We start from the raw sequence: 15,869 nt of genomic DNA, 5'->3' as shown, positions 1-15,869 counted from the left end.
CAGATGTAATGCTGCTATGTGCTTGTTTGATGTTGAGTATTCCTATATGTCTGTTCGTGTGGTCACATATGAGAGGAATATAGACCATCTTATCCATCCATAATATCTTAATTTTAGCGTTCTCATGAATTTAAAGAATGCCCCCTCTGTTTCCATTTCATTAGTGGCAGTTGTTGGAACAAATGTTAGGCCTTTGTTTAAGGTTGATGTTTGTTGTGCAGTCAATGTGGTAGAGGATATATTTATGATTAGGTTACTGTGCGTCCGCTCCTCAGTGATTTTCCGGCCACTTCCTCTCCTTGTTTTCCGCTTGCTGTTGTTGTCTCGGGCGTTGTTGTTGGCGGTTGTCCTGAGTCCTGTTCCTGTGACAAAAAAGACGTTTCTTTACTGGTTGTTGCCTGGTTTGCACTTTCAGCTGATAATATGATGCCACCCTGAGTAGCTTTTACCGGTCCCCTACGTATGGATGTTTCCTTTTCTGTGACGAGACTTTCTTCAGAAGAGCGTGTTGATGTGGGTGTTTTCTTTGGAATATATTGGCGTCGAGCATAGATATCCGAGCAAGTATAAACCTCGTTGAGCTTATAATCTATAGTATCACGCTTATACTTTCTAAGTTTTCCTTCCTGTAGCTCTTTTTCATATTTATCCAGTTTGATATTAATTCCTTCCAAGCTCATTTTCCAAGAATCTGTTTCCATCCTAGTTTCTAATTCTGATTTTAGTACATAAATTTCATCCTCCAATTCCCTTATGGTTTTAGCTAATTCCTCAATTATCAGCAATATTAAGTCCAGGGAACATTTGTTGAGAATGCTAAACCATTTCTCCATGAATTTTGAATTAAGGTTGAACCGGAATAACATAGGTTTTATTGATAATCGTAAGCCTCTTGGTATGCGTTTTGCTCGGTGATATTGAATGAGAGTGGAGGCGTGCATCCTTTGATTTAGTTGGCGGTGTGTTAGGTACTCCAGCTGTTTTAATTGCTGGCTTATTGATCCCCCATGAACATCCATGTTTTTTACTTCTTTTATAAGAGAGTAGATTTGGTCAGCTTGTTCCGTTGTATATGCCAATGTGTTGGCTCTGTTATCAGTCATTCCTGTTATTGTATCGAACTGCATTTTGGGTCGGTGGGTGCCTCCTCACTGGGTGACTTGAAAATGAATACAAGAAAAATGAAAGGGCGTGAGGAGCACTCCGTTTTTTTACCAAATTATCCTTCTTATCCACTGGTGCTCCGATTAATCAGGGTAGTCACTCCTGTGCTATTAATGATAGTTATGATGGGTTTTTAAATCCACCTAATCGTGCACTGTTCACTTGGTGCTCCGCACTTTAGTTATTCATCACACGTTTACTTGACTGTTGTCAATGTTTTTATTCTTATTTTAAGGTACTACTTCCTTTGTTACTACTTGTGTATTATTTTCATTTTTCATATCACAAGCATATGTTTCATTTACTCAATTGTGCAAACATTGGTTCTTATTTACACTTATTTACATATACAATGCTTTGGCATTACATATTCTCATACAATAAACATTAGTCAACATGTGAGCCCAATGCATTTCGGCGCCTCTACGGTGCCTTCATCAGGGGCGACTCTGCAATGAAAACATATGAAAATGTGTAAGATTCTAGTTGAGAGAGGTTCATGGGAGTGTATAACTGTATTATGCAGTGTTATCGTACCTGGTGTCTGTGGTGTCCAATACTAATATATGATCACCTCACTCGATGTTGCTCAAAAAAAAGATCACTGTAAGTAATTCAGAAATAAATAAATAACTTGTGTTGGTTATAGGTTTCTAACTTCAAAAGTGTATGGAAGTCTAAGGGTTCATTAGAGACATACCTGTTTAGGGAACTCTGAGCTATCTGTAACAGAGAAAATGGTGTTTATCAGGACTGAACATTTTTCAATTGAAAAATGCGGAAAGTCAGACTCCAGATCTAAATGCCCTTACCTTATCTTCACCAATGTTTATAATCTGTATGGTGAAAGAGGATATCTGTTACTAAATCGTTTCACTGAGGGTTTCCTGTTTTAAAACGCTGTAGATGGAACATTATGTCTAAATACCCTTACCTTATCTTCCCCAACGTGTTAAGTCTGTATGGTGAGAAAAAATTGCTGTTACTATATAGTTACCGGACGTTACACTGAAACACTAGTGCGTTCCGCTGTATTAAGATGTGCTTACCTAATGTGCCAAAGAATATCTCCGTATCAAGGGTCCCGCTGCCATTTGGTTGTTTCGGTTCCCTGTTAAGGGACCAAACGCCATTATCACTACGCAAGCTCCGCCAGGAAGCGGAGTTAAAAACATAGAAAACGTACTAAATGCTAAATCTAAGTTCAAAGTGTAAGCTTATTTGGACGCCATATTAGTGTGGATAAAGGTCTGTCGTGATCACCTATATTTTACATTTGTTATTGATTTTGCGATCCTGTTCTGTTAACAATAAACCAAGATTGTTACAGATGCTCACTGTTCCGTTTTAATTAGTCATAACTCGAAGTCAAGTCACCTGTAGAAACAAGTTCCTCCTATGATGCTGGGTCCAGTCCCACAAATATGTATCTCGGTGTTCTAATACTATTCTAGTACACTTAAATATGATGAATATACATCGGCATAAAAACGTACCATAAAACAGGCATCGCCTATTTTGTATGTTTTCTGTTTAAATCTTAGTGATTTATCACGATGCTCTCATGCCATTGTGATGTGTGAGCTGTGCTATGATGAAGTTTTATCCGGGATCTATATTTAAAGACCTGTTCCTATCTATTTAAGACAAACTGCAGTCTAGGGATCGTGAGTTCGAAAGGACTCTTCTACCGTTCAGGTCCCTTACTCATCTGAGAGAGAGTGCGCATACGTAGTGAGGTTGGGTTATGATGTGTATCCTAATGGAATCTTCGTGGTGATGTAGTATCAGCAATGTTCAAAGGAGCATGGTTAACAGATGTAATGCTGCTATGTGCTTGTTTGATGTTGAGTATTCCTATATGTCTGTTCGTGTGGTCACATATGAGAGGAATATAGACCATCTTATCCATCCATAATATCTTAATTTTAGCGTTCTCATGAATTTAAAGAATGCCCCCTCTGTTTCCATTTCATTAGTGGCAGTTGTTGGAACAAATGTTAGGCCTTTGTTTAAGGTTGATGTTTGTTGTGCAGTCAATGTGCTAGAGGATATATTTATGATTAGGTTACTGTGCGTCCGCTCCTCAGTGATTTTCCGGCCACTTCCTCTCCTTGTTTTCCGCTTGCTGTTGTTGTCTCGGGCGTTGTTGTTGGCGGTTGTCCTGAGTCCTGTTCCTGTGACAAAAAAGACGTTTCTTTACTGGTTGTTGCCTGGTTTGCACTTTCAGCTGATAATATGATACCATCCTGAGTAGCTTTTACCGGTCCCCTACGTATGGATGTTTCCTTTTCTGTGACGAGACTTTCTTCAGAAGAGCGTGTTGATGTGGGTGTTTTCTTTGGAATATATTGGCGTCGAGCATAGATATCCGAGCAAGTATAAACCTCGTTGAGCTTATAACCTATAGTATCACGCTTATACTTTCTAAGTTTTCCTTCCTGTAGCTCTTTTTCATATTTATCCAGTTTGATATTAATTCCTTCCAAGCTCATTTTCCAAGAATCTGTTTCCATCCTAGTTTCTAATTCTGATTTTAGTACATAAATTTCATCCTCCAATTCCCTTATGGTTTTAGCTAATTCCTCAATTATCAGCAATATTAAGTCCAGGGAACATTTGTTGAGAATGCTAAACCATTTCTCCATGAATTTTGAATTAAGGTTGAACCGGAATAACATAGGTTTTATTGATAATCGTAAGCCTCTTGGTATGCGTTTTGCTCGGTGATATTGAATGAGAGTGGAGGCGTGCATCCTTTGATTTAGTTGGCGGTGTGTTAGGTACTCCAGCTGTTTTAATTGCTGGCTTATTGATCCCCCATGAACATCCATGTTTTTTACTTCTTTTATAAGAGAGTAGATTTGGTCAGCTTGTTCCGTTGTATATGCCAATGTGTTGGCTCTGTTATCAGTCATTCCTGTTATTGTATCGAACTGCATTTTGGGTCGGTGGGTGCCTCCTCACTGGGTGACTTGAAAATGAATACAAGAAAAATGAAAGGGCGTGAGGAGCACTCCGTTTTTTTACCAAATTATCCTTCTTATCCACTGGTGCTCCGATTAATCAGGGTAGTCACTCCTGTGCTATTAATGATAGTTATGATGGGTTTTTAAATCCACCTAATCGTGCACTGTTCACTTGGTGCTCCGCACTTTAGTTATTCATCACACGTTTACTTGACTGTTGTCAATGTTTTTATTCTTATTTTAAGGTACTACTTCCTTTGTTACTACTTGTGTATTATTTTCATTTTTCATATCACAAGCATATGTTTCATTTACTCAATTGTGCAAACATTGGTTCTTATTTACACTTATTTACATATACAATGCTTTGGCATTACATATTCTCATACAATAAACATTAGTCAACATGTGAGCCCAATGCATTTCGGCGCCTCTACGGTGCCTTCCTCAGGGGCGACTCTGCAATGAAAACATATGAAAATGTGTAAGATTCTAGTTGAGAGAGGTTCATGGGCATGTATAACTGTATTATGCAGTGTTATCGTACCTGGTGTCTGTGGTGTCCAATACTAATATATGATCGCCTCACTCGATGTTGCTCAAAAAAAGATCACTGTAAGTAATTCATGAATAAATAAATAACTTGTGTTGGTTATAGGTTTCTAACTTCAAAAGTGTATGGAAGTCTAAGGGTTCATTAGAGACATACCTGTTTAGGGAACTCTGAGCTATCTGTAACAGAGAAAATGGTGTTTATCAGGACTGAACATTTTTCAATTGAAAAATGCGGAAAGTCAGACTCCAGATCTAAATGCCCTTACCTTATCTTCACCAATGTTTATAATCTGTATGGTGAAAGAGGATATCTGTTACTAAATCGTTTCACTGAGGGTTTCCTGTTTTAAAACGCTGTAGATGGAACATTATGTCTAAATACCCTTACCTTATCTTCCCCAACTTTTAACTCCGCTTCCTGGCGGAGCTTGCGTAGTGATAATGGCGTTTGGTCCCTTAACAGGGAACCGAAACAACCAAATGGCAGCGGGACCCTAGATACGGAGATATTCTTTGGCACATTAGGTAAGCACATCTTAATACAGCGGAACGCACTAGTGTTTCAGTGTAACGTCCGGTAACTATATAGTAACAGCAATTTTTTCTCACCATACAGACTTAACACGTTGGGGAAGATAAGGTAAGGTAAGGTGAACATTTTTCAATTGAAAAATGCGGAAAGTCAGACTCCAGATCTAAATGCCCTTACCTTATCTTCACCAATGTTTATAATCTGTATGGTGAAAGAGGATATCTGTTACTAAATCGTTTCACTGAGGGTTTCCTGTTTTAAAACGCTGTAGATGGAACATTATGTCTAAATACCCTTACCTTATCTTCCCCAACGTGTTAAGTCTGTATGGTGAGAAAAAATTGCTGTTACTATATAGTTACCGGACGTTACACTGAAACACTAGTGCGTTCCGCTGTATTAAGATGTGCTTACCTAATGTGCCAAAGAATATCTCCGTATCTAGGGTCCCGCTGCCATTTGGTTGTTTCGGTTCCCTGTTAAGGGACCAAACGCCATTATCACTACGCAAGCTCCGCCAGGAAGCGGAGTTAAAAGTTGGGGAAGATAAGGTAAGGGTATTTAGACATAATGTTCCATCTACAGCGTTTTAAAACAGGAAACCCTCAGTGAAACGATTTAGTAACAGATATCCTCTTTCACCATACAGATTATAAACATTGGTGAAGATAAGGTAAGGGCATTTAGATCTGGAGTCTGACTTTCCGCATTTTTCAATTGAAAAATGTTCACTCCTGATAAACACCATTTTCTCTGTTACAGATAGCTCAGAGTTCCCTAAACAGGTATGTCTCTAATGAACCCTTAGACTTCCATACACTTTTGAAGTTAGAAACCTATAACCAACACAAGTTATTTATTTATTTATGAATTACTTACAGTGATCTTTTTTTGAGCAACATCGAGTGAGGCGATCATATATTAGTATTGGACACCACAGACACCAGGTACGATAACACTGCATAATACAGTTATACATGCCCATGAACCTCTCTCAACTAGAATCTTACACATTTTCATATGTTTTCATTGCAGAGTCGCCCCTGATGAAGGCACCGTAGAGGCGCCGAAATGCATTGGGCTCACATGTTGACTAATGTTTATTGTATGAGAATATGTAATGCCAAAGCATTGTATATGTAAATAAGTGTAAATAAGAACCAATGTTTGCACAATTGAGTAAATGAAACATATGCTTGTGATATGAAAAATGAAAATAATACACAAGTAGTAACAAAGGAAGTAGTACCTTAAAATAAGAATAAAAACATTGACAACAGTCAAGTAAACGTGTGATGAATAACTAAAGTGCGGAGCACCAAGTGAACAGTGCACAAATAGGTGGATTTAAAAACCCATCATAACTATCATTAATAGCACAGGAGTGACTACCCTGATTAATCGGAGCACCAGTGGATAAGAAGGATAATTTGGTAAAAAAACGGAGTGCTCCTCACGCCCTTTCATTTTTCTTGTATTCATTTTCAAGTCACCCAGTGAGGAGGCACCCACCGACCCAAAATGCAGTTCGATACAATAACAGGAATGACTGATAACAGAGCCAACACATTGGCATATACAACGGAACAAGCTGACCAAATCTACTCTCTTATAAAAGAAGTAAAAAACATGGATGTTCATGGGGGATCAATAAGCCAGCAATTAAAACAGCTGGAGTACCTAACACACCGCCAACTAAATCAAAGGATGCACGCCTCCACTCTCATTCAATATCACTGAGCAAAACGCATACCAAGAGGCTTACGATTATCAATAAAACCTATGTTATTCCGGTTCAACCTTAATTCAAAATTCATGGAGAAATGGTTTAGCATTCTCAACAAATGTTCCCTGGACTTAATATTGCTGATAATTGAGGAATTAGCTAAAACCATAAGGGAATTGGAGGATGAAATTTATGTACTAAAATCAGAATTAGAAACTAGGATGGAAACAGATTCTTGGAAAATGAGCTTGGAAGGAATTAATATCAAACTGGATAAATATGAAAAAGAGCTACAGGAAGGAAAACTTAGAAAGTATAAGCGTGATACTATAGGTTATAAGCTCAACGAGGTTTATACTTGCTCGGATATCTATGCTCGACGCCAATATATTCCAAAGAAAACACCCACATCAACACGCTCTTCTGAAGAAAGTCTCGTCACAGAAAAGGAAACATCCATACGTAGGGGACCGGTAAAAGCTACTCAGGATGGTATCATATTATCAGCTGAAAGTGCAAACCAGGCAACAACCAGTAAAGAAACGTCTTTTTTGTCACAGGAACAGGACTCAGGACAACCGCCAACAACAACGCCCGAGACAACAACAGCAAGCGGAAAACAAGGAGAGGAAGTGGCCGGAAAATCACTGAGGAGCGGACGCACAGTAACCTAATCATAAATATATCCTCTACCACATTGACTGCACAACAAACATCAACCTTAAACAAAGGCCTAACATTTGTTCCAACAACTGCCACTAATGAAATGGAAACAGAGGGGGCATTCTTTAAATTCATGAGAACGCTAAAATTAAGATATTATGGATGGATAAGATGGTCTATAATCCTCTCATATGTGACCACACGAACAGACATATAGGAATACTCAACATCAAACAAGCACATAGCAGCATTACATCTGTTAACCATGCTCCTTTGAACATTGCTGATACTACATCACCACGAAGATTCCATTAGGATACACATCATAACCCAACCTCACTACGTATGCGCACTCTCTCTCAGATGAGTAAGGGACCTGAACGGTAGAAGAGTCCTTTCGAACTCACGATCCCTAGACTGCAGTTTATCTTAAATAGATAGGAACAGGTCTTTAAATATAGATCCCGGATAAAACTTCATCATAGCACAGCTCACACATCACAATGGCATGAGAGCATCGTGATAAATGACTAAGATTTAAACAGAAAACATACAAAATAGGCGATGCCTGTTTTATGGTACGTTTTTATGCCGATGTATATTCATCATATTTAAGTGTACTAGAATAGTATTAGAACACCGAGATACATATTCGTGGGACTGGACCCAGCATCATAGGAGGAACTTGTTTCTACAGGTGACTTGACTTCGAGTTATGACTAATTAAAACGGAACAGTGAGCATCTGTAACAATCTTGGTTTATTGTTAACAGAACAGGATCGCAAAATCAATAACAAATGCAAAATATAGGTGATCACGACAGACCTTTATCCACACTAATATGGCGTCCAAATAAGCTTACACTTTGAACTTAGATTTAGCATTTAGTACGTTTTCTATGTTTTTAACTCCGCTTCCTGGCGGAGCTTGCGTAGTGATAATGGCGTTTGGTCCCTTAACAGGGAACCGAAACAACCAAATGGCAGCGGGACCCTAGATACGGAGATATTCTTTGGCACATTAGGTAAGCACATCTTAATACAGCGGAACGCACTAGTGTTTCAGTGTAACGTCCGGTAACTATATAGTAACAGCAATTTTTTCTCACCATACAGACTTAACACGTTGGGGAAGATAAGGTAAGGGTATTTAGACATAATGTTCCATCTACAGCGTTTTAAAACAGGAAACCCTCAGTGAAACGATTTAGTAACAGATATCCTCTTTCACCATACAGATTATAAACATTGGTGAAGATAAGGTAAGGGCATTTAGATCTGGAGTCTGACTTTCCGCATTTTTCAATTGAAAAATGTTCAGTCCTGATAAACACCATTTTCTCTGTTACAGATAGCTCAGAGTTCCCTAAACAGGTATGTCTCTAATGAACCCTTAGACTTCCATACACTTTTGAAGTTAGAAACCTATACCCAACACAAGTTATTTATTTATTTATGAATTACTTACAGTGATCTTTTTTTGAGCAACATCGAGTGAGGCGATCATATATTAGTATTGGACACCACAGACACCAGGTACGATAACACTGCATAATACAGTTATACACTCCCATGAACCTCTCTCAACTAGAATCTTACACATTTTCATATGTTTTCATTGCAGAGTCGCCCCTGATGAAGGCACCGTAGAGGCGCCGAAATGCATTGGGCTCACATGTTGACTAATGTTTATTGTATGAGAATATGTAATGCCAAAGCATTGTATATGTAAATAAGTGTAAATAAGAACCAATGTTTGCACAATTGAGTAAATGAAACATATGCTTGTGATATGAAAAATGAAAATAATACACAAGTAGTAAGAAAGGAAGTAGTACCTTAAAATAAGAATAAAAACATTGACAACAGTCAAGTAAACGTGTGATGAATAACTAAAGTACGGAGCACCAAGTGAACAGTGCACGATTAGGTGGATTTAAAAACCCATCATAACTATCTTTGACAAAGACAATCATACTGACAGGCTTTAGGTGTATGTCAGTTGTTGTGTCATTTATCTGGATACAATTACATCCAAAGAGAGAAACTAAAACAACGGTCAGGTAGCACAATATGAGAATCATAGATATTTATTTTACATGTTCCTTTGTAGAGAGCCCCCACTTTTTTCATCCCACTTATAGACCTTCCTGCACATATTTCTATATGACTGGTTGCAAACAGCAGCTGTGGGTGCTTCTCGAAATATGGTTAGAGCATATTTTTCCAAAGTTAATGATGCACGAGGTGAAAGATCCTGGACCAGCATATATTTTAAAGGACTAAAGTTGCTATACAATTTATACATTACAATAACTGTTGAATACATTAATGCAGGAAGATATAGGACAGTTTATATATGTGTTTAATATTTCAAGGTTATATGTTCCCACTGCTTTATAAGCCTTGCTTTATCGCTACATTAATTTGCTTTAAAGCGCACCATTTGCCAATCTTTTTTTCATTTCTTTCTCAGGAGAGGGAATCACCCTGTCCCCAGGTTTGTCCATTTTCATATCGCTCGCAATATAAAAGTCATGCCTAACGTGTACGCCTCACCACTTTCAAATGTTACCAGCTGCCACTGGTTACTCCGTCACAACGGTGATGGATATCTCGTCTGCCGAAATATAAATCTCATAGTATATAATGAAATGTATATATCGGTGGATGAGATATCCATCACTGTTGTGAAAGCGTAACTCGCTTGCCAAGATCTAAATCAGGCCCTAAGTGAGGAATCTCTTTGAGAAAAGTGGAATACAGAAAGAACAGCTCTATTTTTGAAGATTGAAAATGTTGGCGAACACTTTAAAACATAGTTTAAACTGCCATTGTGTGCCCCTAGTAATAGTAAAGAAATTAACTTTGGAAAAGTAGAGTTTCAGTTGTATCAGTTTTCAATTGGTGCACATCACATAGTTCAGTCAGACAAAACCCCATTCCTTTGCTTACAGAGTGGATAACCTATCTTCTGAGAGTATTTCGTTGAACAAATTAATCACAGAGACCTCATCTTTGTCACCCGTCTTGGATTCAACCATATCAATGGTCCCCATGATGCTCTGTGCATTTATTACTTCCTCTGATTCCAAGATCTTGTCTGTATTCTGTTTTTTTGTTATTTGCTCTCTTTCCTCTCTTGCCCCTTCTTGTTGTTTTGGACTACTGGTTTCTATTTCTCTTTGTCTTGTTCCTGTTGGCAATCCTGATTCTTTTAATTTCTTCTAAAATAACACTTTTACCATTTGTCTGCCAAGAAATGCCTTCCCCATTTTTATTAATCTCTTCTCCCTCACTACTAGAAGAAATACTAGAGGATATCTCACTTAAACTAGTTACATTAATCCCTGATGTTCCATTACTTCTATTCTTGACTAGGTAGTGTGGAGGTACACTTATGTGAATAAGAGTCAGCTTGCACAAAACAAGTTTTTATGGCGTATCCTTAGCGTTTCCCAAAGTACTCCGTCCCTTTCTGTCCACGAAGAGCTTGGCATCAAGTATATTGTGGATTTGGTGGCTTAAGAACCTTTGTTGTGTTGGATCAAGATATGGTCCAGGGAGGGCGCCCAGTTAAACCGTTTAATATAGTCTGATTGTTAGTCACTTGACAATGCACACAAAATTCCCGGGAACACTTATGTAAAAGCGTCTTTCCCCAGCTTGAGCAGGGTGGATATTTTTTATAATCATGATTCCATGGGTTATCGGGGGCTTAGAAATGTTAGGAAGTTGCTCTTTAACTATGCCCTTTCTCAGTGTGAATGTATAGAGCTTATAAAGCCCACGGTGCAGGGGCATTTGTTATTAAAAACTGTGCAGAGAATGGAGACTTACCTTTCTCTTCTTACTAGTCAAAAGGATAGGTATCTGGCAACTCATTTAAGGTTTAACCAGCTACACCATCCTTTGGCCACCCTACTTTGCTGGTTTCAGCAAGTATGTTAGTGCCCTGTGGATGTGACGGAAGGTCTCCACGGGATATCCTGCATTTTGTGCTTCTTTGTAAATATTTTAGCCGACCTAAGAAACAGTTTCTGAGGCCTCTCCTGAAATCCCAGAACTTTACGCAAGCCTGAATGGTGCTTATGTATTTGCAGCTTTTGCCAAATGAGTACCACTTTTTTCAGTAACCTCTTTCCTGCGGGCAGCTTTGAGGTCAAGACAAACGAGACCCAACTGACATTATGTGGTCATATATTTATTATTGTACATTGTTTTAAATGTGATTGTATTCTATTTCTTTGGGTATTTATCTGTGACACTATATTTCATATATTTGCTCTGTGATTTTACCTTTCCTGGTTGTGATTGCAACAGATTAAAGATTGATTTGATTTGTCTAGGTAGTCAAACTTATTAGGAAAGATGAATTCATGTCTGTTAGAATAATTCTGATCATCACTTTTTATTTTCTTTGCTTTCCATATCTTTGCCTTCGGAAGATTAAGTTCGCTAATTTCTTTATCGCCATTTTTTTATTTCCTCCTGTAACTTATCTACCTTCCTGTCAAAGCTTATAATTAATATCTCCATCAAATTACTAGAAGAATTTGTAAGTTCTTTCTTCCATATGGGCAATAGATACGGTTCCAAATCATCATGAGTGGGGAAAATCTGAACGCTTAAACCTTGGGGGATCCTCTTGTTTTGAAGGTACTTTTTAAGTATAGCTCCAACCCACCATTTAGATAGCTCCCACTTTTTCAATTTCTCTAATCTGATTAATTTATCCGTAAATCCCTCTTTCGGATTCCTATCTTGTTTACCAAATTTGGCTAAAGGTACTCTAGCTTTTAAGTCCCTGAAAAGGTATTCTGCCATCCTTTCTCGCTCCTTATTATTTGAATTCATATTGGCAGCCTAAATAAACGTGCCAAATGAATATGTGCAAACAAAAAGCAATGCAGATTGAAGCTCACTCCGAAAAAGGATATAACATACAACTTAGATGACTTAGGATAATCACTTGTAGGTGCACATCTCCATTTATAAATTGACAGTCACTCAATTAGTCTTCATGAATTGTCGAGTGCTCACAGAGATAGGGAGGCCATCAATCTCCCTATGATAGGGAAATTTCCACCATGTAAGCCAATTCTCTCAAGTGTCACAAAAACAACAGTTCAAATCTCAGTTTGATATGGGTGCTAGATTTATTTAATAGATGCTCCACTCTAGCCAACATGTTTTTCATTTAAGTACAGACTTTCTCAGGGCTAGAAATCACAAAATACATATACTAAATTACAAAAAACAAATACAGAGTACATAAATGTAAATTAAAAAATATTCATACAAAAAAGACTGCAGCGCTCAAAGATGGAAAGGGCTTTCTAATATCAAGAAATCATACCCAACAATGACAATGGGTAAAGGTCTAAGAGCAACCCATGGTTGTCACCGTGCATAGAAAATATTAATTGCTACATACAAGACAACTGCTCAGAAAGATAAACGTGACACCCTATCCAAATATACAGAAGTGTCTTCAAGAGTTGGTGTCTGAGGTCCTTGTTTTATACCCTGGTGTTCTGGTTGTTGAAAAGGTTGTATGTAACTACTACGGGGGCTATTACCACGCGTGCCATTACATTGCTGTTTTTACAACGCAAGTCGTTACAACGACTTGCGCTGTAAGCTCTGGATAATGGAATAGTTTAATTTTCTATTCGAACTCCAGCCCACGTTACAGTAGGGAAGGTATTGGAATAGAAAATTAAACTATTCCCTATCCAACAGCGCCCTCCAGCGCAAGTTGTTGTAACGACTTGCGTTGTAAAAGCAGCGTAGTAATGGCAGCACGTGAAAATATCCGCGTTGTAAAGGCTGCTCACCTGTTGAAAGTGGGAGAAGCTTCTAGACATTGTCTTTGAAGTGCATGGATTTCCATACCTCCCCGGCCCTGGGTCCAAGCTGGCTGATGTGAGAATGCAGGATTGTTAGGCCCTTTGTGTGGAGGCAGGACAGACTATTTAAGTATAAGTGAGGATAGGCCCAGTTCCACCCTCCCATCATGCCAGTGATGGCCCTGCCAGTCACACCTAAGCTCCTCTTGTGTGTGGCTGTCAAAGAGGAATACACAAAGCACAACTGTCAAATGCACCCAGTCATATGAACAGAGACAGGCTGTAGGTATCAAATAGCTAAGGCAAGAAAATGTCAACTTTCAAAAAGTGGCATTTTCAGACCTGCAACTTAAAATCTGATTCACCATAAGTTAGGATTTTAGATTGTGATTCCGGAGGCACCATACTTGAAGGGGTTATCTGTTCCCATTTAAAATGACACATATAAAAGAAATACTGCAACTCCATTGTTATCATATGAGAGAGATAGGCATTTTAAAAGTGAAAAGCAAATTTGAGAGTTTTTCTCTACCAAAGTTTTCCCAAACTGTGGTCCGTGGACGCCCAGGGGTCCATGAAACATTCCCAGGGGGTCCACAGGCAGCAATTTTAAAAGCACTGCAAAGTTCCTTGTATAATTGGCAGTTTTCGAGCAACAATATAAGTGTCAAAATAACACCAGTGATTAATGTACCTGCTGGAGAGAGATGAGAGTTTTGTCCCGGTGGCAGCTTTGACTTATCTAATGTAGCACAGAGAGTTAATATGCCAATTGCAAAGAACGTGTACCATGCATTTTAAAAAAAACAGTGTTTTATGTGCATAGGTCAGTGGGTTACTGCTTTTGTCACAGAGATTATTTTGTTAATCTGCAGCTCATAAGAGAAAATCATAATCTAGCACAGTGACCTATAAACTGTCTTCAAAGAGCTGCTTACACACTGCATGGTACAAGTTAGTAACTTATATTTTTTCCGAGTCTTTCATTATCCTGATGCTGCTAAAAGGGTTTATTTGGGTGGAAGTACATTTTCATTATTCAAGTCAATGCTAACCGCTGTGTTTGTGCTTTTCCAGACCAAGCACTTTTTAAAAATGCCTACCAGTATGAATGGAAAGGGGCGACCACTCGGTCCCCCCGAACGTATGGTGGAGTACCCCGATCCCCCCGGGAAGCCATTTTTGGGCGGGAGGCGAGTCTCGGCTGGTATGCCCGAAGCGGCGTAGCCGGGGCGCGCCTTTTCCCGCCCAAGAGGGGGTTGTCCTAGACACCAACACCGCTAGCCACGCCCCAGAGGCGGATTGGAGGTGAGTCCACGCCCGCCCGAAGAAGGATAAAAGGAGCGACAAGCCAAGGAAGCATCCTCTTGTTCCTGTGCTCTGAAGCTGCACCTCCCCGTTGCACGTGAGCTCGAGACGGAACGAAGAGCCATTTTTGAGAATTAATCTTGTGTTCTTCTTTCAGTGAGTTCGGAGTTTCCTGGCCTAGGACCTTGAAGAGTATACGCGGACGATGCCTAGCAAGAAGGTCGGAAAGAGGATCGGGACCGATCAGATGCTTCGTATGCTGATGAAGGACATGGCAGATATGAAAAAGCAGATGGCGGTAATGAATGGTGTGGGGGGGCCTAAGAGAGTCATCGGACCAGCATTGCCGGGAGTGGTCCCTAACGGGAGAGGTAGAAGGGCCAAGAAGGGAGCGTCGGGTGGTGAGGCCCCGGTTCCCGAAGCACCCCCGGCGCACCCGGTCACCCCGATCGAGGCCCCGACTCCGGTCCCAGACGTGGGGCAACCGATCCCTGTGGTAGTCACTCCTGTGAACGGGGAGGATATGCCTCCTGAGCTGGCTGCCCAGTTGGCGGCATGGTTAGGCAAAGAGAACGAGGGGGCCACGGCTGAGGAAGCCAGGGCAATAATGAAGCAGTTGCGGCAATCGAAAGATGCTGCGAAGGCACCGTCTCCTTTTGTTTCCCCGCAGGCTCCCGTGGAACAACCAGTATCGGGCGTTGGTTCGGCAGGAACTACGGTCACAGTGGCCGGTTCAGGTAAGCAGCCGTTGCCGATTGCGGGGGAGGGGTCGGTACCTTCAAGGAGGGAAAAAGTTGTTCAGCATATCCCGATTGAGGTAAAAGAAAGGATATGGGCTGATAAATATGTGAACATGTTTTCCTTGTTGACCGATCACTATGAGATTGAGCATGTAAAAAATCAAAAAGAATTTCTGCATCCTAGTGTATGGCGCGCCAAGATGGCCGGTTTCAGAGTTGATGAATCGATAGACAATTGGGGCAGAGCGTTTGGAATGTTCACTGCAATTATGGGAGAACGTAGGCCCGAATTATTGGTGGAATTAGCCGTGTATCAGACACGTATCATGGAATTTTATGGAACATATGGTGGCAATCAAT

At 39.8% G+C, this 15,869-nt stretch overlaps 1 protein-coding gene across 1 annotated transcript in view; it reads left to right on the top strand.

The window, feature by feature from the left end:
• The first annotated feature begins 7,167 nt into the window (after positions 1 to 7,167).
• LOC147734675 (uncharacterized) overlaps positions 7,168 to 15,869 on the top strand; it is a 36,666-nt gene continuing 27,964 nt past the window's right edge. Inside the window, exon 1 of the mRNA XM_086952472.1 lies at positions 7,168 to 7,408. Coding sequence (XP_086808598.1) covers positions 7,168 to 7,408 — 241 coding nt within the window. The remainder of the gene's footprint in view (positions 7,409 to 15,869) is intronic.

Source organism: Lissotriton vulgaris, chromosome 1_2 (assembly GCF_964263255.1).
Source record: "Lissotriton vulgaris chromosome 1_2, aLisVul1.2, whole genome shotgun sequence".
Taxonomy (NCBI): domain Eukaryota; kingdom Metazoa; phylum Chordata; class Amphibia; order Caudata; family Salamandridae; genus Lissotriton; species Lissotriton vulgaris.
The sequence above is the reverse complement of the archived record's forward strand: the minus strand, read 5'-3'. Positions and strand labels throughout refer to the sequence as shown.